Source organism: Acanthochromis polyacanthus, chromosome 6 (assembly GCF_021347895.1).
Source record: "Acanthochromis polyacanthus isolate Apoly-LR-REF ecotype Palm Island chromosome 6, KAUST_Apoly_ChrSc, whole genome shotgun sequence".
NCBI classification, from domain to species: Eukaryota; Metazoa; Chordata; class Actinopteri; family Pomacentridae; genus Acanthochromis; species Acanthochromis polyacanthus.
Window position 1 is genome coordinate 19,985,846 of NC_067118.1, and position 26,129 is coordinate 20,011,974.

Sequence of the window (26,129 nt, forward strand, 5' to 3'; positions counted from 1 at the left end):
AGAGGGGACGAGACTCCAAAGTCAGAGCGTCGGCACAAACCCATCCGGAAAAGTCACCTTTAACTTCCTTCCTGATCCCAACTTTCTTTACAGTGGCACATCTGTGAAGTTGTGTAGCCTTAAAAGACCGCCCTTCATCAAAAAGGTCGAAAACATGATTCATGTCTCATTGCGCTGTCCTGAACCAAGACATGCAACCTGTTCCTGCTTCTTCAGTGTTCATCTCCTCACAAAAGAGCCTTTAGCCACAGGCCTGGAATGTAAATGGAGAGCTAAGTTGTTATACACAGTAATGCATTACTGCTCTGCAAGACAAGTCATCTTCTCTTGAAGAGACTGAATGGATATGTCACTTTATTTTGTGTGTGTGTGTGTTTTAAAACTAATTGATTGGTGGATAATTAGAATGCAAATAGCAGCAATTAATGTTAAGCGCACTCATCGGAGAGTGGCACTGCTGAGCACGATGAAAATATGTGTGATTGTCTCGCTCCATAGAAGCAAACTAATCAGGAATAAAAAAAAAAAGAGTCTGTTTTAATGACTCATAAGCTGTCAGTAACATCAAAGCAGTAAGCTCTGTGTGTTTTTTTTTACTCTAATAATCATCCTGGGAGCCGTTATAAAAGCATATTTAATAAGCGCCTTTTAAAACAGGTAGACACTGTTTTGGAGCAGAGTTGCTTTCATCTTATAGCCTGGGCTCTCTGTTAATAAGTTCCAGAGAGTGAGAAACTGGACAAAATGGAGACATAAAAAAGTTCCAGATGCCCCAGTGTGGCCCTGCTTTTCACTTTTATGGCTTTGAATTTAGTGAGTGCAGACTACAGAGAGAGGAAGAAATGGAATTTATGAAGCTGCCTCCCAACAGGTATTTCAGCTGGGTAAACAGATGGCATTTATGTGGGACTCCTGTAGTATAACGCTGCACTTACACTCCTGTTTAAAAGCTTGGGGTCACTCGAAAATGTCCTTATTTTTGAAAGAAACGCGGTTGTTTTCAATAAAGATTAAATGAAATGAATCAGAAATACAGTCTACACATTGTTAATGTGATAAATGACTATTCTAGCTGGAAATGGCTGATTTTTAATGGAATATCTACATAGAGATACAGAGGAACATTTCCAGCAACCGTCACTCCTGTCTTCTAATGCTACATTGTGTTAGCTAATGGTGTTGAAAGTCTACTTGATGATTAGAAATCCCTTGTGCAACTGTTAGCACATGAATAAAAATGTGAGTTTTCGTGAAAAACATCAAACTTCCTGGGTGACCCCAAACTTTTGAACAGTAGTTGAACTGATCCTAAATAAACCAGTACTACTGAATTTTCCTTTCGGTGAGATTGCAACATTTCGGTTACGATTCCACGGAAAATACATGAAAAAAGTGTGGTGTTGTCAGGTTTACGAAAGTTTCGCACCCCTAAGTGCTGCCGCTTCCTTGGTGAGGAGTCTGTGTTTGGACACGCTGACTTCCAGAGTGCAGAGGTCGCAGAAGGAGAGCAGAAACCTGCAGGCTAGCAGACTAGATGAGAATCTACAGTCACCTGCTTCAGTCTGCAGTCCCCTCTGTGCCAGCTGACCTGAATCCCACTCCAACTGCCCTCTGCCCCGAGCTGTAGGGCAGAGCACACTCCCTGCTCTTTTTCCCCCCTCGTTCCGCCACAGTCCTTCACTCATCACAAATGATACAGCAGCCCAGGGCATGTAGCTTTAGAATGGTCAAATAAAGTGTTTCTGGTGTGTGTGTGTGTGTGTGTGTGTGTGTGTGTGTGTGTGTGTGTGTGTGTGTACAAGTGAATGTATGAGTGTGAGCTCGTCTGAGCTGTTGTTGACACACACAGAGAGAGAGAGAGAAATCATCAGAGTCAGAAAAACAAAGGGACAAAAGGTCACACTCACTTGACGTCAATAAAAGTTTCAGCGTGTTTGTGTGTGTGTTTGCGTGTCCTCATGTGGGAGCAACATGGGGGACTGCTAAAACAAATGACCTTTAGACAGTAACAACTGGGATACATTTCCTTCACACATGCAACAGCAACAAGGAAAACACCCACACACACTTCTTAAAGTCAGGACAAGTTACGTAATGCGCAACTTTTCCAATCGAATCACCGGTAAACTGTGCAAGTTAATACTGCGTCATATGCGAGTGTATTTCCCACTTGTCAGACAACAAAGCCTGCCCCTCTGAGCTGTAAACGTGTCACACATTTTACCTTTTAGTGTGGATTCTTAATCTCCGAGCCCCACTGTGCAACTCCACAAAGCTGATTTGCCGAAGCACTTGACTTTTTACCGAAGCTGCTTCCTTCTCTTAAGCAACAAAAGCACACACAGTGACGGCAGCCTGTCTCTTAATGAACCGTCTGTTCAGAGGAAGATTAAGGCAACTCTGGTAGTGATTTGGCAGATAATGGCCACAGAGACTGTCGAGAGCAAGGAGAGGAAAGAGAGATGACAGAGCAAGTACAGAAAAACACAGAAAGTTTCAGCAGACTAAACTGCTGTCAGGTGATGGATGAGCAGATGGAGGTCGGGAAATTAGAAAAAGGAAGATCCAGACGGAGGAGAACACAGGGAAGGGAAAAGATTTACTCGCTGCTACAGGAGGAGTGACCCTCAGCTCTGTAATTTTGTCAGTAGACTTAACACTGGCTTGCACCAACCAAAGAACCATCGTTTAGTGGTGTGCTGTTGTTACATCCTCAGTGCTGTGGCATCATAACAAACTTGTATAATTTTGAGTTTCAGCACAAATTGAGAACCAAATGAAAGCGCTGAAAATGTCGTCTGTCGCTTCAATAGCTGTTTTTCAGCTGACGGCAACATTTCAGGTAAACTTCTGAAGTGTTACACCAGATGAAAAGCAACTGGAATTGGCTGCTTTTACATGAAGTGGAAGTGTAAAAATGACTTTTCCGAACAAAGCAGCTGTGCATTACAAGAGACTTTCACAGGGAAGATGGGATAGCTGAAATTAAGTGTCCAGCAGGCATTCGTTATGGTTCTTCAGAGTGAGCAGTGTTTAACACAGCCATCCACTGATGTCTGAAGACAACAGCAAAGAAATGTATGGGAACAGATAATGTTGTGATGTACATGGGGCGGATAATGTGCAGTATGGAGCCCTGATCTACTAAGAAGTCACAGGAGATAAATTGTAACTCAGTATATTAGTGAATAACATTGATAAATATTTGAAATGCAAAGCGGCTGTTCAAGAGTTTATGTGCAACATCAATGGGGAAATGGAGAGGAGAGAGCTTGTTAACTGAAAACTCTGGTACCTTCAGACAACAGTCGAAGCTGACTTTCAGCATAACCAGCCAGTCACATAATGTTCACGATCCATATATTGAACTGCATATACTGCTGTAACATGACTTTATAAACTGCAACAATAGGCATGCCATTTTAGTCAACAAGGCTGCACAGTGGCTGGGTGGGTAGCACTTCTGCCTTGTAGCTAAAAGATCCCTGGTTCACGTCCCTGCCTTCCCGGGATCGTGTGTGGATCTTCTCTAAGTACTCATGTGTAACAGGCCTGATTACCCCCCCGACCAAAGTATAACCGGGTTTAAACTGGCCTAGCCCAAAGTGTGCCCCAGGGCCAGTTTATACCCCATAATTAGCTCAAGGACATTCTAGTTATGTTCTTTCATCATGATTTGCTTGCTGGGCATACCTCTTTGTTAAAATAAATAAATAGCTTAACAGTTAAGAGTTTCAAATGCTTAATCTTTGTGTCAACAGGTATAAACTGGTCAGAGTACACTTTGGCTGGGAGATTAATCTGGCTTGTTACACCAACTTCCTCATACAGTCCAAAAACATGCTGTGGTTAATTGGTAATTCAGAATTGTCTGTAGGTTTGAATGTGAATGTGAGGTTTACTTGTCTCTTTGTGGCCCTGTGATAGACTGGTGACCTATCCAGGGTGTCCCCTACCTTCACTCTAAGTCAGCTGGGATAGACTCCAGCCCCCTGCAACCCTGATGAGGATTAAGCGGTGTATCGATAATGGATGGATTTTAGTCCGCAAGCTGATGCTAAAAAACAAAACAAAAAACAGTACATGGAGTTTGACAGAAACTGACATGCCAACTTTGAGCTCATGCCTTCTGTCACCATGGAAATGTAATACTGTTTTCATGGGGGATTATTTCTTTTGTATATAAAGTTTTTTCAATAAATAATGGGTAACCACAGGTTGTTTTTTCAGGTTACTACTTCATTTGTTGTTCATACAAAAAATAAGCTCAACTGCATTGTAATCATGTCTTTGCTGTGTTCCTTTGTCCTCCTTCAGATCTTGGTAAACTCCATTGCCCAGCCTGCATTGCTGTATGAGAATGTGGTGGTGAGCGACGGGAGCCCCATCCTGAGAGATCTGCTCTTCAGCCCAGATCATCAGTACTTGTACGCCCTCACTGATAAACAGGTAGGAGGAGCATACACATGAGAACACTGAAGCACAGTGATGTACTGACTCTACTGCTAGCAGTGCAGCCCGTCATGCAAGCCGCTGACACCCCTGAGGAAATGATGAGTAAATGTCTGGTGATTTTAGGCCTAGATCCAGTAGTATGTGACAGCAGGCACTGGCATTCAAATGCACTCACATGCATGTTTTATGTTTATGAATGTTTGCAGGAATTACACTCACAGTACTTCCATTCTTCAATGCATTCATACGCTGTCATACACACTGTCATCAATACAGAAACACACTCACCCCCTCTTTGAGATGTATTTAAAGCATACGCTGGTGGAGCAAGCAGTCGGGGTAATTGCATACATACAGTACTAGATACCGCTCACAAACACATTTCCAACTGAAGCAGTGTTAGACACACACACACACACACAGTCATCAGTGCTAATTAATGTCATGAATATTAAATATCAGATTGTGCCATATAGGATGAAACCTCTCACCGCCCTTCTACAGTGCAGGGATTCAGTATACATACAACTGTTACATATTAGTTTAAGGACATTCTCTATTAAATCATCCATAATTTTCAACCCAGCTACCTAAATAATCGAGCAATGAAAAAATATATAAAAATGTAAAAAAATATAATTTCAAAGTGAAGGACTTTTTGACTGTTGTCAGTGATGCTCATTCTAATTACAGCATAGATGTGTTTAAATGGTTAAGTCTTAGTGACTTTTCATTTCCCATGCTGACCTCATCTGTAGATTGCTACAATTCTGCAGTTCTGGCATCTAGGTGTTATTTTTAAACAGCCTTATTCATTAGGGTTTGATGCTGCAGTCACCACTCTCCCTCTTCTCCTTCCTTTACCTGCACAACTCTCTTATCTGATAATGGTTAATGACCTCGATGTGATAACCTTCAACAAGACTTCACCAGGACGTAGACAGTAACCGCCATGCAAGTGCTGTATATTTACCAGCAATTAGACGTAATTGACTTCCATGTGTCTGAATGAGAGCAGAGAGGAAGTGGAGCGTAAGTGATACAAGCGAGCGGCATCATTGTTGATGTGACAGGAGAAACAAGACCCTCAGATCGGGAAAATAAAGCTTAAAACACAAAAAAATTACTGTAAGTATAGGGAGTCCGCACACATGATACACATGCTAACTTTGGAAACCAGCAAACTGAAACATGGAGCCATGTTTGCAGGGGCAAAAAAAAATTGATTCAGAATGAAATTTAACTTCCAATGTATATTTAATTGCAATGTATCTCACACATATTGAGATTTTTTACATGAAGTGTTTTTGCATTTTTCAAGTGGCATCAAAGGCAGAACAGTAATCACAAAAGCTGTGACTGTTAAGAATAACATAATATTAATGAAAATAAATGTGCCTTTCTGTAAACAATATCTTAAACAGGTTATTCATGTCTCAAAAGCAGCATCCATTCATTATCTACATACCACTTAATCTTCACTACGTTCAAGGGAGGTCTGGAGTCTATCCCAGCTGACTTAAGGTAAAGGCAGGGGACACCCTGGACAGGTCACCAGTCTATCGCAGGGCTGCATATAGAGACAAACAATCACACTCACATTCACACCTATGGGCAATTTAGAATCACCAGTTAGCCTCAGCATGGATTTGAACTGTGGGAAGAAAGCAGAGAACCCAGAGAAAACCCACACATGCACAGGGAGAACATGCAAACTCCAGAAAGATCCCGGGAAGGCCATGACGGGAACCAGGGATCCTGTAGCTGCAAGGCGAAAGTGATAACCACCAAGCCCACTGTGCAGCTGTAAGTAGCATCTAATTATTACCAAATCTAGCTGTTCTTAAATTGAAGTAAAAATAATGATCATAAAAAATGAATAAAACTTGGGTCAGACCTGCTGCATAAAGTACATCCTACATAGCAAAAGCTGCACTTCTGCAGTTTGCTAACTGCATTGTTTTGAGTCATGATTTTGCTTTGAAATCAATCATTCATTCAGCTTTATCCCAGATGATTTGTAGTCACATACAAGATTCAGATCCAGCATTAAAAGTAGTAAATGCAAAACAATATGCTCTGACATTCTCAACACTGCAGCCAATAAAAGGTAGAATTTTTGGATCCTGACTACAACATCTGTTAGCAAGAAGGTGAGGTCTCAGCAAAATAGTTGGTTTAACCTTCAAGCAAAATAGATGCTTACACCAAAACAATTGTGGCCTGTCAACAGATGTAAGTGATGATATCAATTAGATTAATAATACCAGTGTTGGTTCTGTGTCCAACAACTATCTCTGTCATAGCCAGCAGTGCTCAGCAGCTGCTCAGCAGGATGAAGAAAGTCCATGCTGTGAGACCGGTGCAGATTTTCCCCTTTAATTCCTGTCATCTGCATTAAAGATGACTGCTATTGCCACCAGAAAGTCTTCTTCAATTATTAAAGCCCATGTTTTATTTTTGATGAGCGCTGATATGTCCACTACATGTTTGTGCATGTTAGTGCAGTGACTGCAGGGAGGCCCGCTGCCAGGAGAGAGGCGTCGTAGAAACTGCTGTGCTTCCTCTTTGACATGATCCAAGGTGATGCTGTAAAATTTTACAGATGTAGCCTGTTAGGGAGTGCAGACGTGCATGTCCAGGAGTCTTTTTGCTGCACCTTAAAGAGGAATTGCCTTCTGAAAGCTGGATAGTAGATCAAGAATGTGATCATCTGGGGGTTGGGTAAGAGTGAAAATAAAAAAAGACTGACTCTGCTTTGAGCTACAGCCAGCAGGTGATCAGCCGTACTTAGGATGAATAGTCGAAGCATGGAGAATGACCTAGCCTAAGCTAATCTCCTTTACAAACCATGTTTACATTTTTCAAATAACATGTTTCAGTTGTTTCTTTAACTTGTAGAGAAACACGTGCAAAAATAGTAGAGGGGGAAGAAATGGAGGTATGTTGAACCCAAAGTCAAGAAAATAGATCTCCATGAATGCTGCAGCACAGGGTCTGTCCAGAGTTTGGGATTTAATATGGCTGAAAAAAGAGCCACCCTTTTAACAGTTCTTTTCCTAAAGCTATTCCCAAAAAGTAATACAGATTAGATAATTGGTTAGTCTTTTGGTATTAACAGGGTGTGTCTAAAATATGGACACACAGAAAATCTCATTAACTATATATTTTTTGCCTACACAGATTAAATATGCCTTGTTGAAAGAAGAAAGAGTTGAACTGGTACTTCCCAGTACCTATAGAAAGATAGCAGATGAATTTAATGTATGTCATCCCAGGATGATTCCGTTTGGCTTTTCCACAGTGGCGAAGGTGGTTAAAGCATTTAAAGAAACGGGCAGCGTGGACATATTAGGTTCTGGACGACCGAATATATCAGCTGAAACTCAAGAATTGCTCATGGCTAAAATTCATGCTAGACCCCAAAAAATCCCTTTCCTAACCCTATCTTGTGATATGTCCATCCTTCACACCCACTGAGAAGTACCAGTTTAACTTCTTTCTTCTTTTGACGAAGCCATATTTAATCTGTGCAGGGAAAAAATATATATATATAGTTAATGAGATTTCCTACTTGTCCAGACTTTAGGAGAACCCTGAATTTTCAATCAATGATGTTCATTTCACTATGATTTGGCTAAAGTGATGTCTATGTTTTCTTTATTATTGGACAGTGTCACACCTAAATGCCGCAGTCTTCTTTATTTTTTTATGTGTCAAGTTAAAGTTTCAAAGTTCCGATCTGCTGCTTCATTTCAGAAATTATACTCTCGAGCCTCATGTCAACTGAAAAGTTAAGCCACATTAACTTACCCAATTAACTGTTTTCTCCCACCAGTCTTGTTTTGCTTCATTTGTAACAGTTGTTTTTGCTCTACTAATTCTTCCATTCTTCATAGCTCTTCACTAGACCAATCTGTTCCTCTTGACTGAAGTAGGCGATATGGAATCACTGCATTTTGAGAAAATTATACGTCACATTCTCCCTTTGATGTGAGCTTGTAAAAGAAAACTTGGTTCACAAAGAATGCTGATAACCTCTGTCATCATACCCATTACCTTTGATTGTGTTAGCCAGCTAAACAAAACCAACATCTCCAAAGAAAGCCTGACTATGTCAAACCTGTTTCGGTTTAAGTTGTAGGTTGTAGTTTTACAACTGCAGGTATTTTTTTAGCTGATTGCAGTGACCTCCTTACATTTCTACCCGTCACCTGGCAAGCGAATGGTAACAATACGAATCCAGGAAACATTAATTTATTCTCTTTAGAGGTGCTTGTGTGGAAAATTTTGCCCTGTTTCCAGTTTATATACTGTGCTTTGCTAATTGCTTGTTGACTTCATATTCAGCACACGGACAAGAGTGTTATCGATCTTCTCCTGTAACTCTAGAGATAAAAAGGCTTCTCTGTTTTTGAAAAAAGTTTTCGAATAGCAATTGAGAACAGATGCAAATTGATAAATTTACATGCTGGCTACTTCTGTATGTGCTCATTTTTAACCAGAGACCCATGCTGTGTTCAGAATTCCTTTTATTCACATTTGTATAATTTCACTCTATGCAATTTTGTTTCTGTGAAAGACAGAATCACACTAATTGACAGAGAAGACGAGATGGAATGACCATCTTTTTGGAAAACACATAGTGGCCTTTCACTTCCAGAGCTTCAACATTGACCAAATTCACAGTCCAGTCAGAGGATGAAGCAGAAACGGAGAGAGGGAGAGAGAGGGTGAGAGCTGAGAAGGTGGGAAAATATAATTGGTTTGCAGGATATGCTCTGTTCCGTTCTCTAACTCTCCCTGCCTCATATTTGCAATATTCTTGGGGGTCCTCATGTCTATCTCTCTCAGAGTGAGTTTGTGGAGTAACTCTCCCAGTAGTGGCTTCAGACAGCATAGAATAGAATAAGGAGCTCCCCCCATAGCTGAATGTGAACTTGTGTTCCAGACAGTAAAGGACCAGAGTGTGTGCAGAGCCTTCCTGGCCTGCTAATGAGGAGTGTCTTCCTAGCCAGAGGCTGTCTGGACTCCAGATAATGTATTGTGGTTAGAGGTTGCTGGCCAAGCCCAAGGGTGTATAAACTTCTGCACTTTTCAAGCCACAAAATAAAAACTATCCCTTACAGATTTTTTTGCTTTCAACTGCATTGCGAGCATAAATACATGATCCATTGCCAGTCAGAATTAGCAAGAACGCCCCAGTAGCTGCACTGGTTGAGTTGTCGACCCATAAACAGGGGCTATGGTCTCAGACGCAGCGGCCATGGATTCGAATCCAGTCCATGATCATTTTCTGCATGTCTTTGCCTCACTCTTCTTCTAACATTTCCTGTCTCTCTCTCCATTGTCCTTTGTAATAAAATCTAAAAAGGCCCAAAAAATAACTTAAACAAATAATTAGCAAAGAATTTACCTATATTTGATCAATTCACTTTCACTGTCAGTGGACAGGTTATGTCCACTGAGGATTAAAAGGTAGTGGTATCATAACTCAAGTGTCAATTTAGAGTTACAAATTAACTTCAGTTTCTTTTTGGACTGTGGGAGGAAGCTGGAGTACCTGGAGTACACAAGGAGAACATGCAAACTCCATGCAGAAAGATCTCAGGAAGGTGGGCACGCAGACCGGGAATCTTCTAGCTGCAAGATGAAGGTGCTAACCACCATGCTTCAATGCAGCCACAACAACAACAACGAAAGAAAATAAAAACACAATAATAGACATAAAGCTTAGCTAGCTACATTACTTCTAGTGCAGCACCTGTTGTCAGAATGTGACATTACTACATGGCATCATATATTTGGCATTGATGAGGTCACCTAGCAATGGGACACTTAGGCCTCACCCAAAAGCCACACTAAGGAGCGCCCCAAAAAAAACCCAAAAGACCTCCAAACTTAATCTTTGAATCTAATCTGCCAGGGTTGAAGTGGACCTGATGAACGATTGTCAAGAAAACTGAACTGCAGACACACAAAGCAATATAGAATTCTTGATTTATTCAGAACATTATGATTATATAGAAGGTGATAATATGCTATGAGTGGTATCACCTCATTAAGTGGCTGTAGTGAACATGCGACCAAACAGTTGTCTTTTTGCACTTTACATTAGCACACATTCAGAGTCTTATTTTGACAGCATGGTGAATCTCAATATTCATTTGCATTTCAGTTCTTTAGCTACTTAAAGCTCCTCTATGTCAAGCGACTTGTGAAAACTGTCAGGCTGCTCTTTAGTGCTGGGTACATACTTGATATACAGTGAGCTTTTCTCCTTGTTTGAACCAAACGGCAGAATTCTGAGCTGTTAAACCAAACCAGCTGAAGGAAGTGATGACGCTGGCATTTGGACTCTTCTCGCCATGTCATTTGAAAACTTGTTATATACATACTGTCTTGGATGATCACTTTCAGAAGTGAGGTGCACCGTCCTTCGTCCTGTTTGTCCTCCTCTTCTCTGCTCCTCCTCTTCATCCTTCCATTCCTCTCTCCTTGTTGAATAATAGAAATGCCAAGTGATGAGAGCTCAAACATCAAAAAGCCCATTTCCCAGCTTGACAGAGCAATTTACCTTTTCCCATATTCACTCACACGTAATTAAAAGTGGTGGATTGGACTGCCGCATATAGACCGCATATCTGTATAGCAGCAGTGACTCACATATAAGCATGCACGCACACAGAGTGCGAAAACATAAAACTGATTCACCGCGAGCGGAGAGTTTTCGATTAGCGAGCGATGGATTTATACATGGCTCTCTTTGTGTCTTTGCTATACACACACTCCCACTGCACTAGGGTTCTCACTATGTTCTTTCGCTCATGTATCTTTGCCAGCCTCTAGCTTCTGGTCTGTCTCAGTCTGTTCAGCGATATCACATCATTTTTGTGCTCATAAAAATGAGCAATGGCACTAAATCAATTTTATCATTGCTCTTGTTTCCTCGTTACATGTTCAAATTGTCCCAATCTAATAAAAACAGCGGAGCAAGAGAGATTTTTCATCCTGTCGTCACCCTCCGTTGTTGACGTCACTGAGACAGGAATATTTCTTTTATCTTTTATGTCCCGATGGATGACATCACCTAATTACTTTAAACTAAGTGTCTAAGTGGATTACGGCTCATAATCTATTGATTTTTACTGTACCTTTGTGCTAAATTACTTACTTAACATATAATTACCAGTCTGGCTTCTAATGTGCAGCTATGAGGTGAGTCTGCTGCTCACTTATTCCCATGATAATGAGGTATTCCTTTATTTCAGTACAGTCTAATAAAGCCTGAGGACTTTCTGATTTGTGATCTACTTCTTGCATTGATGCACAAAGTGCCCACTCTGATCTTTCCTCTGTTGTAGCATCATGACAAGATTTGCACTGCCGGACTCAGAGGGCATGGTCAAGCCTCTCTGCTTGTAAAACAGCTTCGTAAGGTGACCCGCTGGCAGCCAATGGCCTGCCCCCTGCCTCCGTGAGCCCGCTCAGACAGTGGCATAATGGTCTGATGATGTACCTCCATGTATCGATTTAGCTACAGTACAGAAATGTACCGAGGCTTACTGTACTGCACAGTGGAGAAACCCTACCCTTGGCACCACATCAGAGAGGGTTCATATTCAATTCACTCAGCATTTACTGCTCTTGGAGGTCAGGGAGAAAAGACTGCCGTGCGCTCCTTTTAAAGCAGTTTCTTTGGTGTTTGTCCAACTTTGAAGTTGCTAAAAAATGTTAGTAAAGACGGGGAGAATAATGAGGAGAGGATACAGAGATCCACTGGAAGTGCCCTTGGCCCTGTCAGCTAATTGGTGAGTTGGGCTTTGGAACAGCATGTCTTAGCATTTGTTTTGCGTGGGCAAGCTGAAATTAGTGACAGGCAGGTTTATTGCTTGAAGACAGTGTTATTTCAAGCAGAGGATAGCCGAGAATGTTGTTGCTGAAGGTGTCACTAAACAAGGCCACAGGGCTCGTGGGATCTCAAGTTCAACTTTACTGTTTGACTTTTAGTGAACTATGAACTTGTGGATTTAACAAGCGGCATCGATAAACGCGTATCTCTCTATATATAACATTCTTTAAAAATAAATGGTTCCAAAAGAGACATAAACAGCTACTGTGAATAAACAAAACAGCCTTGCCCTGCCATTCCTGAAAGTCTGTTTCTTGAGTTGACAACAGTAGAGGAAGTGCTGATGGCAGTGGCTCCTGTGCTCATTAACAGTCTGTGCAGAGCCAATTGGAGTGCTGCGTTTTTTCTTTTTTCTTTGAGGCTTTAAGTAGTAGTACTCAGGATAGTGTGACTTGCACATCACAGTTCAAAAACATAACGTGCAGCTGATGTGATTAATCTGGACTTCCCGAACTAGTCAATGTGTGTATTGCATTGCTATTCAAAGATATGTCATGCATTCTTTATATATTATACCAAAGGTTGAAATGACCGATAATCTAAAATTACTCATGTTTTTAAATGCTGTATTTTATTGCATTGCGTTATTACCTCCGCCAAGGACGTTATGTGACACCCGGCGTTTGTCTGTCTGTCTGTCTGTCTGTCTGTTAGCAAGATAACTCAAAAACGCCTGGGCAGATTCATATGAAATTTTGAGGGGATGTAGACTATGGTAAGAGGAAGAGCTGATTTAATTTTGGTGGCAATCCGGAAAGGATCCTGGATTCTGGATCACTTTGAATTTTTTAGTATGTTTTAGTATGTGGTCCAAAATATGACAAAAACATCATAGGTTAGTATGTCGTCCAACAAATTGGAGCAAGGTGTCCAGATAGATCAACTGGTTAAGAAGGTGATTCGTAAACAGAACTGTGTCAGAGACGCAGGTTCGATTCCAGCTGATGATCGTTTACTGCATGGGTTTCCTGTTTTCCTCTCTATCCTTGGTGGAGGTCTGCACTCTCTGAGTGCTTTTCTAGTTATATTAGTCACGCTTGCAATGTGATTATGAGAAGTGACTTACAATATACTTTTCTTTCCTTACCTCCACGCAAATACAGACAAGCACACACCCTTGCTGTCTGTCAAGGCAGAGAGATGAGTGATCGGCTGATCAGAATGTGATTTGTGAGACGGTCGGTCAAAGAGACAGACAGAGGGAGAGAGAGATGTCTTAATGTGACTGGGAGGGATGTTGTGACTTCAGTTTGAAAAAGCAAATGAGGTCGAGTTGATGTGGGAAAGACCTAAAGTGAGTGACTGTGAGCATGTGATAGAGAGAGAGAAAGTCAAGAAGGACTTTGGGTGTGTTACATCTTTTGTGCATTTAAGTTTGTATGCGTGGATTCAAGTACATATTTTTGGAGCCACCTGCCATGAATCATATACAGTATGTATCTTCAGTTGTGAAGACAGTTTTATACTACCGGCATGGTTTGTGAACGCTGCTTTCAAGAATCGGAAGATTGATATCCCACTTGAGGCTTATTTTTGCTCAACGTCTACAGAAAATAACAAACGCTTAGCTTAGTATAAACACTGGAAACAGGTAAAATGATCTATCTACCAGCTCGCTCTATCCATCCATTTCCCTTATCTAGCATTCGGTCATAGCGGCAGTTAGCTAAGCAAGGAATGTCAGACACCCCTCTCCCCAGCAACACCTTTTACCAGTTCTTATAATCCGATACCTGAACTACTTCAACTGAGTACTTTCGACAAGAAGGAGCAGCAGCTCTACTTCAAGCTCCTTCTGGGCGCCTCAGCTTCTCATCCTATCTCTAGGATTTCACCAAGTGGGGGAAATTACTTTCTTGCTCATAAACATAGGTGAGGATTGGAGCATAGACTGATAAATTGAGAACTTTGCCTTCTGGATCACCTACCCCTTCACTGCCGCACCAATCCCTACTGTCTATCTCACACTCCATTTTCCCATCACTTGTGAATAAAATTCTGAGATGCTTCAACTCCTTCACTTGGGGTACCACCTCACCTCCAACCCAGAGGGAGTAATCCAGTGGTTTCTGGCAGAGAATCGTGGCCTCAAACTTGAAGGTGCGGACTCTCATCCCAGCCGCTTCACACTTGGCTGTGAACCTCACCAGCTCAGAGCCGAAGGTCATGGTCTGATGAAGCTAACAGAACCACATCATCTGCAAAAGGCAGAAACACAAATCTGAAGTTTCCAAATCAGAGCAGAAGTGACACAGAAAGAAAAACATGACCATAAGAAAGATCTTAAAGAGAGCTAACGCACAGTTTTTTGCTAATCTCAATAAATGTTAGGGTTTTTTGTTATTTTTCAACACCTTTGGACAAAGTTTCCCCCTGTGTTCTTACTGTTATGGTATCAGTAATACACTCCACTAATTAGAGGGCTCATGAAGGCAAGAATGTATTTTTCGAGGATAAAGATGCAGAGATTTTCTTTTTGCAAGGCTCTGTATTTCTCTATTGTCTCTGTCTGTTTCCTCCCAAGGTTGTGTCCGTCAGGGGCTACTTGTGATCTATGGCCTCATTTGCTGTGTTTTTGGGGTGTCCAGCCAAATTCAAGACAGATGAGAGCATAGCAAAAATCCAGAGAAGCAGAGGGAGAAAGAAAAAGGAATTGGATAGACAAATAAGTGAATATAAGAAAATTTAACAAGAATAATGCTTCTGAAAGGAAAAAAAAAGTTTGCGTTTGTAGAGTCAGCTGGCATTTGGGTTCCATGTAATGATTTCCCTAATTATCTGTGTTTGTGTGTTCTTTGCATGTATCGACAACCATACTTAAGACTTGAAAGTTGTATCACCAGGAATCTCTGGAAGTTCAATGTCAAGTGTTTGAAGCAGATCAGATCAACAGGCATTGTCTTGAGGATGTTTTGGGTGCCTTAGGCTGCTTTTGGGCAGAGTCTCTATAGCTAGGCAACATCATCAAAAGCACATACACAGTGTCACATGATGAGGCCATGCGTTGGGCACAGTGCTCCCTAATGGTCAGAGCTGTTTTGGCAGCACAATGTGAACCAACACAGTATTTTGTGTGGTTGCTTATCACTGAATACGATTTGTTTACCATGCAACGTTCTTTGTTTCAGTGAGTGTACGTACCTGCATGCTGTGTTCATGTTACTTTAACTGGAATTTGCAGCTAGCTCTTAAAGTTGTGCATTTTACCGGTGAAATACTCGGCCTCGGTGTGTATATGTTACCACAAACTGCATTTCTGCGTACACTGGTAACATGTGTGCATCTGTGCAGCGGCGTTAGAATCCGGCTTGCTGGCAGAGTGAGCCATCCATCAGCCTATTGTGTGGTGATAGCACCTTATATTCTCCCCCTTATTATACAGATGGGACAATTACAGCTAGGCCTATAGTAGCAGCTAGCTGGGACCGAAAGGGCCCCATATGTGGAATGAAACATCAGTCGCAATTACATTTGTGTGTCTTTCTCATTCATCCTTCTCTGCATTCCTCATTGCCCTCCCCCCCACCCACCCCCGTCACCCTCCTCCTTCCTCTCATCAGCCGCTAGGCAAATTAAGAGCCTCTCTATCATGACCCAAATGAGAGAGGTTCATTTGTAGCTGTTATTTATTTGTAATACCCCCCCCCCCCCCCCCCCCCCTCTCCACCACTCTGGAAACATGACAGAAAAAGAAAAAGCATCTGAATCCTGCTGGATGTTTTTTTTTTTCCTCCATCCACAAACACTGTCCATTATCAGCTGAAGACTGAAATGAATGGTTAGAATGGACATTTTCCCTCTGTGATCTCATTCTTTCTGTCTTCCTCTGCCTCTTCTCCTAATTCTCCCGTCCTTTTTGCCCCCGCCTCCCTCTGCTGTCCACAGATGGATGTGTTTCCCTGTGCAGCAGCAAATAGGCCAGGGATGAAAATGCCATATTTAATATAAATAGGTGGTTCTCACTTACTTACTGTCTCTCTCTCTCAAACACACACACACACACACACACACACACACACACACACACACACACACACACACACACACACACACACACACACACGCTCCCCAGCCACCTCAGTAAGACAAAGAGTCTTTGGCTGAGCATGTCCCGTTTCCCATCCCATTATCTGTTTTCTGAAACTCAATAATTGAACTGTTCCATTGGAATACATCATCTGGCCCGCTATCACAAAACCCCATTGAATAAACTTCTCTCCCCGACTATTGTGCTTGAGTGTGACATGTTTTTTTTTTTTTTTCCCCCTCCTCCTTATATCAGATAGGCTGTATTACTAGCGTGATATTTGTCCAGGCGCAAGTAATGACTGCAATTTGCTGCTATTTGGTGTCCTGTAAGAGGTCTGTGCCTGGTAATGGTAGCATTATAATAGTTATCAGACACAGGTTACTATTACCATGCTATGAATCTGCCATAAGCTATTGTGTGCAACTGTACATTAGCAACACAGAAGAAGGATATGTACTGTCCGAGGATAAAATGCCTAGATTTCCAGCATCTAGTTGAGTGATGTGCTGTTTGTATGAAAGCTCTCTTGGGGTGTAACTTTAAATATCATCACATAAGGAACAGTGTGGGTATGCAATATCACGACCACAAAAAGAAGAAGCCAGATGGCCATTTATAGTATACATACTCGCTACTTTTATTAGATTCATTTAACTGTCCATAAAAGCAAATATGTAATCAATCAGTTACATGGAAGAAACTCAATTAATTTTGAGGTGGAGACATAGTCAGTAGAAGCAGCAGATGTTCAAACCAAGCATCAGAATGGAGAAGACTGCTGATCTACTGGCTATAAAAGAAGAATATGTAATGAAAGCTAACTATCTGGGGTTAAAAAAAATGTGTATGTATATATATATATATATATATTTTTTTTTTTTTTTTTTTTTTTTTTTTTTTCATGACAGGGGCAAAAGAAGAAGGGCCAGACTGGTTGAAGCTTATCTCAGAATGGTTTCTTGAACATGACCATGACTTCACTGTCAAATGGTCTCCACAGTCACTAGATCCCAGTCCAGTCGAACACCTTTGTAATGTGGTAGAATGGGAGATTCGCTTCCCCCGGTCCCGACCGGGCTCCACCATGCAGCTCTACGCTCGGGCGTGCGCAGCACGCTCGTCCTGTCTGGGCTACCTGGTTGATCCTGCCAGTAGCATATGCTTGTCTCAAAGATTAAAGGCGTTAGAGGAGTTTAATTTCCTACGACTTTGAACGTAGCATGCGCATGCGCACATACAACCTCTCCCTCACCCCCCTCTAACCTCCCCCCTCTTAACATTTACGAAGAAACGCCCACCTCCAGAAACTTGCGTAGCACTCGTGAAGTTGTCTTTTACGGCTGGGTCCCCCTGGATCTTTATCTGCCATTATGAAAAAAAGGATGAGCAAAACAAGTTGCCAGCTAACTACGAAGCTATACCAAAGCAACACATACAGAAAACACGTAAGTCCAAGGTAATCTACGTAACTAGGCCTGAGCCGGAAGATTTTTGATTGACAGGAAAGGGAGCAAACCAAACGCCTTGGTCCCAGCGCTTTGATTGACTGATGTTTTTCAGGTCCTGCCATGTCCACAGTTATTTTTTTTATTTTTTATTCTTTTAGAGACCATACATACAAGTCCACTAAAGGTCAGTATATTCATTTTATGTGAATCAGACAAATTAAACAAAAAAAAAAACATCCTCTATAATGCCTTTAAGCCATGCAAGTCTAAGTACACACGGCCGGTACAGCGAAACTGCGAAAGGCTCATTAAATCAGTTATGGTTCCTTTGATCGCTCTCTCAACGATACCCAACAGGCTTATCAAAATGTCTGATCCACTTGTGAAACTCTTCCTCATCTGTCAAGCAAATCCAGCCATCATCATCGTCATTTACGACGGGGCCGTGAATGCCACTGCAGCCTCCATCGTTATTATCAGTGCATTTTCTCCCGCGTCTGCTGCTATTTCCGCGGTTTTTTTCAACCCCCGCTATCCCCCTCATCATTAGCGATGTTTTGACCACTCCAGCTACACCCACCACGTCCCCTCTTGCCACTCCGGACCCCGTGAAGAAAGCATCGGCTCCAGTATGTGCTGCTTGTGGACTGTCATGGCGCACCGACCCGCTGCCGTTACGCACAGACACAGCGGCACTTTCTGTCTCAGTGGACCACTGAACATCTTCATCAGAGGGTGAATATTCCTCTTCAGAATCTGAGTAAGCCATTACTTGCCAAAGTACTTTGTCAGCGTTGACCAGACCTCTCGGTATGGTGAGTTTTCTCACTCTAAAATGTGCCGTCTTGCGCTCTGATACACTCCGACGGCGAGTCGCGCAAATAAAAATTTGCGACTAGTCGGTTCGGAAATTAATCGAAATTCCCATCCCTAGTTGTAGTACCTCCTACTACAGTGGCACTATGACTTCTGTAACACTTCATGACTTCCGACCAGTGAACATCAGTGATGTCAAACCAGGGTCAATGAGGATAGTATTCCTGTATCCCGTTGGCATATGTAACAATTTCCTTTACAGCCCATGCCATGTGTCCGTGGCTTAAAATAGGAGCATCAGCAGAGGACGAATGTCCAGTGTACTCCCTTTGTAATACAAATAAATCAATTATTGAACATTCATAATCTTGGCAGGTTAAGATTTGTTAATTAGCACTGAATTGAAAGAATAGCTGTGGCTGATCAGAAAGTAGCAGAATATCCCTTATTTCAAATAATAAAATTATTTCCATTTTATCAGGTTGTTAGAAGTAGCTCTCTCCGTCTAGCTTTCCTTTTTCATTTTTAATCCTGACACAAAATGAGTAAAAAAAATCTTTGAATGTTGAGTGCAGGTTCAGACTTTCTGTCCCACAACAGCCACACAGCTGAAGTTAGGTCCTATCTGAATGCTCTGCGGCTGTTTGTTAGAGGCTATCAGTCATGTGACTGGAGCAGGGATTTGTGCAGTTGAAGGTGCTCTATACAGAGTGACCGAGCCAGTGATGAAAAATTAGCTTTGAATACAGGCATGGAGGCGTGATGTTTGGTCCAAAGCTAATGCTGTCATTTGATGGAAAACAACAAGATAGTGGACATGTTTGAAGTATATACTGACATTAAAACCAACATATATGCATTTGAGCCTGATCAATCATCCAGTCGGTGTCAAACATAAGACATGAAAAGAGGGAGATTTAATGTTTGAAGTTTGATAAGTCGAAAAAAAAAAAACATGCAATGATGGTAGAGTTTCCTCTTTGAAGGTTTCTACACTGCTGCGCCTGCAGCTGCCATTAGAATTCACCCTCACCACCTTCCAGCTCACCTGGTGTGCCTCCTGCCTCTGCAGTGTTATTGATGTTGTACTCCAGCTAACTGAGGCAGCTGGAGGTGTGTGTGCGTGCGTGCGTGTCCTCATGCGTGTGAACGTGTCTTGGGTGGTCAGTGATGTATTTAAGAATTTAACAACTGCCCCAGAAAACTTGTCTCAAACTCTCAATTTGGTCCAAATAGTAACTTTCTCACTGGTGTGTGTGTGTGTACTTGTGTATGTGTTTGCCTGAGGCAGTTTCCTGTCTGCCAATCCACCTGTCACTGACTAACAGCATCCAGCAAGTTGAGATAAAACATGTGGATGCTGATACACTGGAGATTTTGGATTTTTGAGAGAGCAGATTAAACCTGAGCATGCACGGGTATGATTAAAGCATTTCAGAAGGTTCTCTTAGGGGATAATTACTTGACTTTAGAGTATTTTACAACCTGGGTGAAATTCAAGGTAACTTGTGCTTCCTGATAATCTTGCAAACAGACAGCAGATGGTGAATATGGTGTTGTAGGCAGTAGCATGTCTGTTTAATGATATCTGCAAAGGCAACTATCAGTGGACTTTTTAATGATAATTTCTGTCTGTCTTGCTGTCTCCTCTAATGTTCAGACACCTCTTCATTTGCAATTTTAGAGACGGGTAAATTTGGACAATTTTCTTTGATGTCCTTTTTGATATGCAGGTTTTCCCTGATTTTGCCAAAGAGAACATTAACGTTTCATCTTGCCTCAGTCATGCAGACACACAGACGGCAGCTGGTAGCTATTTAGCGGACAAAAAGGAGTAATCCTTGATGTTTATCTTAATGGTGTTAAGTACAATAGCATATTCTTTGCAAGGAGTTCACAGGCATTAAGCAAACCTACTCCTCTTATGCTCGGATGGGAGCTCATGTAGAAATCTGTCAGCTATATGTACGATTAGTTGTAACAAAACCGTAAATGAAGGTGAAGTTTTTTTCTTATTGCTCACGTTTCATTTCAGTGGTACAACTGCTTTGTTTTGGAAAGTTGAAGTTCTTCCTGGCTGAAAGGCTCTATATAAATCATGTTCTTATTTACATCTAATTAAAACTGAGGACTGTTGGGACATGTTGTGTATGGATGTGTAACTGTGAAATCAGTGCCTAACAGCTGGACAAGATAGTACTGTTTCAAATGTCTTAAAGGTTTATGCTAACAGTGTTTGTAACATGCGCCCATTAATTTGAGGAAGTGCTTGAGAAAAGAACTGACACAGTAGAGACTTAGTTTTTGCCCTGAGTTTGGGCTTAGCTCCAAAAATGCTCGATGGAACACTTCATATACTACAGTTTGAACTTTTCCCTGTGCTCAGTCTGCAAATTATCCCAGACCTAGCAGCAACTTTGGGGCTGAAACATGAAGTCAACACAGAACTGCCATAAACTGCAGTTCCTCAAACGGCCACTTGAGGCTGCCATCAAAAGCGGGTCGATACCTCCAGGTCCCCATGGTATAGTGCCCAACTTTACATCAGACATAAACATGTTTCTAGCAGGGTACAGTATGCTGTTTTGGTCTCTACATCTAATTTTACCACACGTTAAAACTGTGCAGGAGGTGAATCATTATTTAGCTCAGCTGTTTAAATTGTATTAAGGTTTAAAGTATCATTTTAATTATGTAGTCAATTTTTCAACCACCATGCCTCTCAAGTAGCAATGCTTTCACTCAAATCCAAACATGTCAGTCTCATTGTGATACTGAAAGAACAACTAGGTGACCACCAAAATCAGTGGGCTGCATCTTTACCAGTCCATCCAATAGTAGCTGAACTATTTTAGGTGACTGCGCCGAACAAACACTGCAGTAGAACAATGTTGCTGACATCCCAAGAGTGGATACTGTCTAAGCTGAAGTCAAAGGAACTCCTGTGTCATCACGGGCTGTAGAGGTAGAGCTGAGGACTGCAATCTGTGGAGTGCTATCAGATCTTTCAGTTTTAAGTCAGTTACAACAATTCTTCAACACCCAACAAGATCAAGATGATCAATGTATACAAACACACACATTTTTTGCACAGATAAGTGTTGTCAGACTCACTGGTGGACTGTGGGCTGTACACAGCATATTAAAGTGATAGGTTTGTCAGAGAGAGTGTGTTTATGTATTTGTAAACCTCTACTTCCACCCTTTTGGTAGCCTTGTATGCAGCAGTATGGAGTTTCAAGCAGCACCTTCAGAGCTGTTTATCTCTGATAGTCACAGTGGACTTGTTCCTTTAATCTCATGTTCCAGACGCAGGAAACCGCTGATAGATCCTGTTTACACCAAGCCTAGATGGTATTAGCTATATGAACATGATGTAAACAGGGTTTATGTGCAACATTAACCAGGTGTGTGTGTGTGTGTGTGTGTGTGTGTGTGTGTGTGTGTGTGTGTGTGTGTGTGTGTGTGTGTGTGTGTGTGTGTGTGTGTGTGTGTGTGTGTGTGTGTGTTTTCCAGGTTACCCGTGTACCGGTGGAGAGCTGTGAGCAGTACACCTCTTGTGGCGCCTGTCTGGGGTCAGGAGACCCTCACTGCGGCTGGTGTGTGCTGCACAATGTGTAAGTGCATATACTATTGACTATGTTGTATGTATGCACTATTCAGTGGTTCCATTAAGTGGATGCTCTGCACTTAACGACAGACTATCAGTGGAACTGTAAACATTCTGTCTTTCCTTTTGTTAGTGCTGTTTCTGTTCATGGTAATTACATTATGTGGAGATGTAGATCTGTTTGCCAGCACAACAAATGCCGTGTTATGTCAATGCTATGTTAATAAAGTATATTTATTCCTTATATCATTTTTTAGACGACAGTACATAAGAACAGTCCAGCTCAGAAGCCCTCCCGGAATCAGTTAATGACTAATATGGTTAATATTGAACCCCAAGCAATTTCTGGGCAGTTCCTGTTTGTGTCACATTTTTACTCAATGTAGATTCTGCACCTCCTTGGGAACAGCACGGTCATGGCTAGAAGCAGGGAGATATCAACAAGATATTGTGTGCAACTTAACAACGTTACCATGACATCAGTTATTTAAAAAAAACAACAACCTTAAATTAAAGCTGCTGTCCAGAGTTTGAATCGCGGCGTCTCCCAAAACACTGTTGGTCCCACCCTCCCTCCCTCTGATTTCGCCCCTTTATTTGTGCACGCGCGCAGTACCTGAGAGTGGTGCCCGGAGTGCTGCAGCATCTCGCCTGTTTTGCTGTTTTCCACTCTTCTACATTTAGTACATTTAGTAAATAATAAAGGAATTACGTTAGAATGCTGTATTGAGTCTAACTTGTCCTAATACCAAAATAACAAGAATCTGCTAGGACGAACGAGTAAAGTTTCAATATGTGATTACACTCGTGTATCCCTCTCGATGATGTTGTTTATCAAACTTAGTGCATTTACACGTGTATATGTGTTACATTGTTTATTTATTTCTATCTAGAGTTCAGAATTGCATGACTCCTCTGATGAAGAGTATGTCCCAGACGCCCCAACATCTTCCTCCAGAGGTCGGGCATCTAAACGAAGCCGTCAGGCGGGCTATGGAGGCCGTGGTCGGGGAGCGATGCGAGCACCCCGAGCCAAAAAACGTCCTGCAGTCTTTGGCCTGACAAGCCGTGGGATTGGTAACTTTTCTGGAAGTTGCTGATCCCTGATGCTCTCTCCTCCACAAGCAAAACAAATGTGCACGCGGTTGCGTAGTGCGTAGCTCGCCCACCTCTGCATGGGCTTGCTTGCTGTGCGCGTAACCGTTGATTGACAGCATGACAAAGCTGAAGCTCGAACTTGATTGGTCGGCAGCGACCGGCGCTTTTTGGAATAACATGGGGGTCTATGAGAGGAAGGCGGAGCTCAGGAATAAATTTTCATATCGCGTTATACTAACTTTATATTATAGTATCGAACTAGACTAAGACATTTAAGCTTTGTTAAAAAATGATACATAAATTGAAAACAAACGGAAACTCCAGACAGCAACTTTAAACCGGGCTTTCATTGATTGATTTTACTGAAACTGAAAAAAATCTTTGATTGAAATGTGCTGTCAACACTGGAAACAAGAACAGTAACTATACATATTTTATTACTTATATTTCTTAATTTGTCCCCATACTTACTTTTTACCTGGTCTGTGTAAACACAACCTGCAGTTTAGTTGAAATGTTCCAGAAACAAAAAGATCTGTCTGTCTGTCTCTATCTCTCTATTTTTATTGACGGTGTGTTTGCATTTTTATGACAGCAAAATTAATACATGATGAGTTCAGAGACAATTGGAAGGTTGAAAATCTGACAATTCTCTTTGTTTTTACAGTTTCTAGCTCTGATAAATTGTGTTTTGTTAAACCTGAGGGTTGGTGTAATTATTCATAGTTAAGATTTCTGTGTCACTGCCTCACTGCTTATCCTCTTGAAACCTTGGCCACCTGTACTGTGGTTCCACCCTGTGACTTGCTGATCATGCACACCGCCTATATGCTCAGATTTAACTGTTTTGTACAAGGTGTCTGATGGCAAAAGTTTCTGTAGCTCTTGCAAATGCAACTCTTTGAAGAGTCTCAGAGAGCCGAGAGACTGGCAGAAAATTTCAAAACTTGCCTTCTTTCTCACCTCTGCACAGCTGGCCACTTGCCGCACAAAGTGGCCATGCTTCGTACATTGATGGAAAAATTGTTGGACAATTCCAACATCAGAACGGTGGAGGTGGAGGGGGTGCTCGTGCTGTTCAGCAGTTTAAAAAGCTTGAGGCAAACTGACCCCTTTGCAATCCAATGAGCATCAATTTCAAATTCATTTTCTGAGGATCAAATTGGTGCTGGGGAAGTTGGCCTTTTCTCTAAAGTAGCCGCATTCTATAAACTGGTTCTAATTCCGTCAAAAATGCACAAGTTAAGGAATTGACCATTTGTAGCTAATTATGTTGTTAAAATTAGTGGAAAAGGTTCAGTTCTCTGATGAAGTTCTCAAAGAATCCTTAAATCCAATGAGGGTTCTGCTGGGAGATCGATTTCTCCTTTACCAATATGTGCCGTAATTAGATATTAGGCCTTAATTTAAGTCAATAATACCAGATGTTCTGCATATAAGGAAAAAGTTGGTGTGAAGAAAGCTATGGCACCAAATGGGATTGACAAGAAGGCCTTGACACAGTAATAGTGGGAAGTGTTAGGTCATAAAGGCCACCATGTACAGCGGTGCTAATATGATTGGATATTTTCTAGTCAGCTGGTAGCCAAACAGTTGATGAATGAGCCGCTGATTGTGGAGCATGAGTGAGCAGCTGCTGCTATTCAGCTAATGCAAGTGCAGCGTCAGTGCTCTGCCTAAACTAATGCCATGCTCTATTTGTTTTTACACTCTGCTATATTGGACTTTATGTTTGACTGTTATGGTATACTGTGATTTTTTTTATTTATTTTTACTAGCCATTATAGTGGGTAGCATTTAGGGTCATTTATCAGCACTCTTAAATTTTGGTTAACCATATGCTGATTTAGATGATTGCAAACCCTGGTTCCATATATTACTACTGTCTGCATGTGTCCACCCACTTATAAACAGAACTTTGCCTAAAACATCCTTGGGTTGTTTAACAGTTACTGTATCTCAGTGCTTTAGTGATGTCTGTAGTCCTGGAACCTACATGTATGAAACTTTGTGATTAAGGAAAATAAACTCTGAGGGTACCAAACCAGAGTTTACACATCATACGAAACAAGGACAACCAATAAACAGGAGCACAAGACAACAATTCAGAATTTGATGCTCAAGGTTTTCTGAATGGAGTATGACCATAGTATGTTCTTCTTTTCTAGCTGTTCGAGGAAGGATCGCTGCGAACGCGCGGAGGAGCCTCAGCGTTTCACAACCAGAGTGGAACAGTGTGTCCGTCTGTCCGTCCAGCCAGACACTGTCTCAGTCACAATGTCAGAAGTGCAGGTACAGAGTGGTGTCATATTTCTGTGTATCTGTCTAGATGTGTGCTTTGTGTATAGGTGAAATGAGATTAAGTAAAGCCTGTTTTTGCGTCCTCACTTGCAGTCATTTAGAGTATGAGCTGAAAAGTGACTGTTGAGCCTCATACCTAAAAAGCATTTTCTGCTGCAGGGCATCGCTAATGAAGTCTAGCAATTTAAATTACAGTTGTACCTCATCTCTCTGCTTTACTTTCTACCTCCTAGTTGGTACTTCAGACACAGAATGTACCCAGCCTGTCCGCTGGAGTGAACTGCTCCTTCGAGGACTATGTAGAGACAGAAGGACGCATCTACAGTGGACGAATCTTCTGTCTGTCTCCCTCTACAAAAGAGATTGCCCCCATCACACGAGACCAAGGTAAGAAGGATAAGGAATTATATAACCATGTGGTTAATTTTGCTTTCTCATTGAGCTTCCTGAAAGAAAAAT

The 26,129-nt window shown here is 41.7% G+C and overlaps 1 protein-coding gene across 3 annotated transcripts in view; it reads left to right on the forward strand.

Annotated features, from left to right (window-relative positions):
* Nucleotides 1–26,129, forward strand: part of LOC110962824 (plexin-A1-like) — a 348,857-nt gene that overhangs the window by 165,737 nt on the left and 156,991 nt on the right. For all 3 annotated transcript variants that reach the window (XM_051949646.1, XM_051949645.1, XM_051949647.1), the window contains 4 exons: nt 4,318–4,449; nt 22,178–22,278; nt 25,538–25,661; nt 25,904–26,057. In XM_051949646.1, the coding sequence (XP_051805606.1) occupies nt 4,318–4,449; nt 22,178–22,278; nt 25,538–25,661; nt 25,904–26,057 (511 nt within the window). The remainder of the gene's footprint in view (nt 1–4,317; nt 4,450–22,177; nt 22,279–25,537; nt 25,662–25,903; nt 26,058–26,129) is intronic.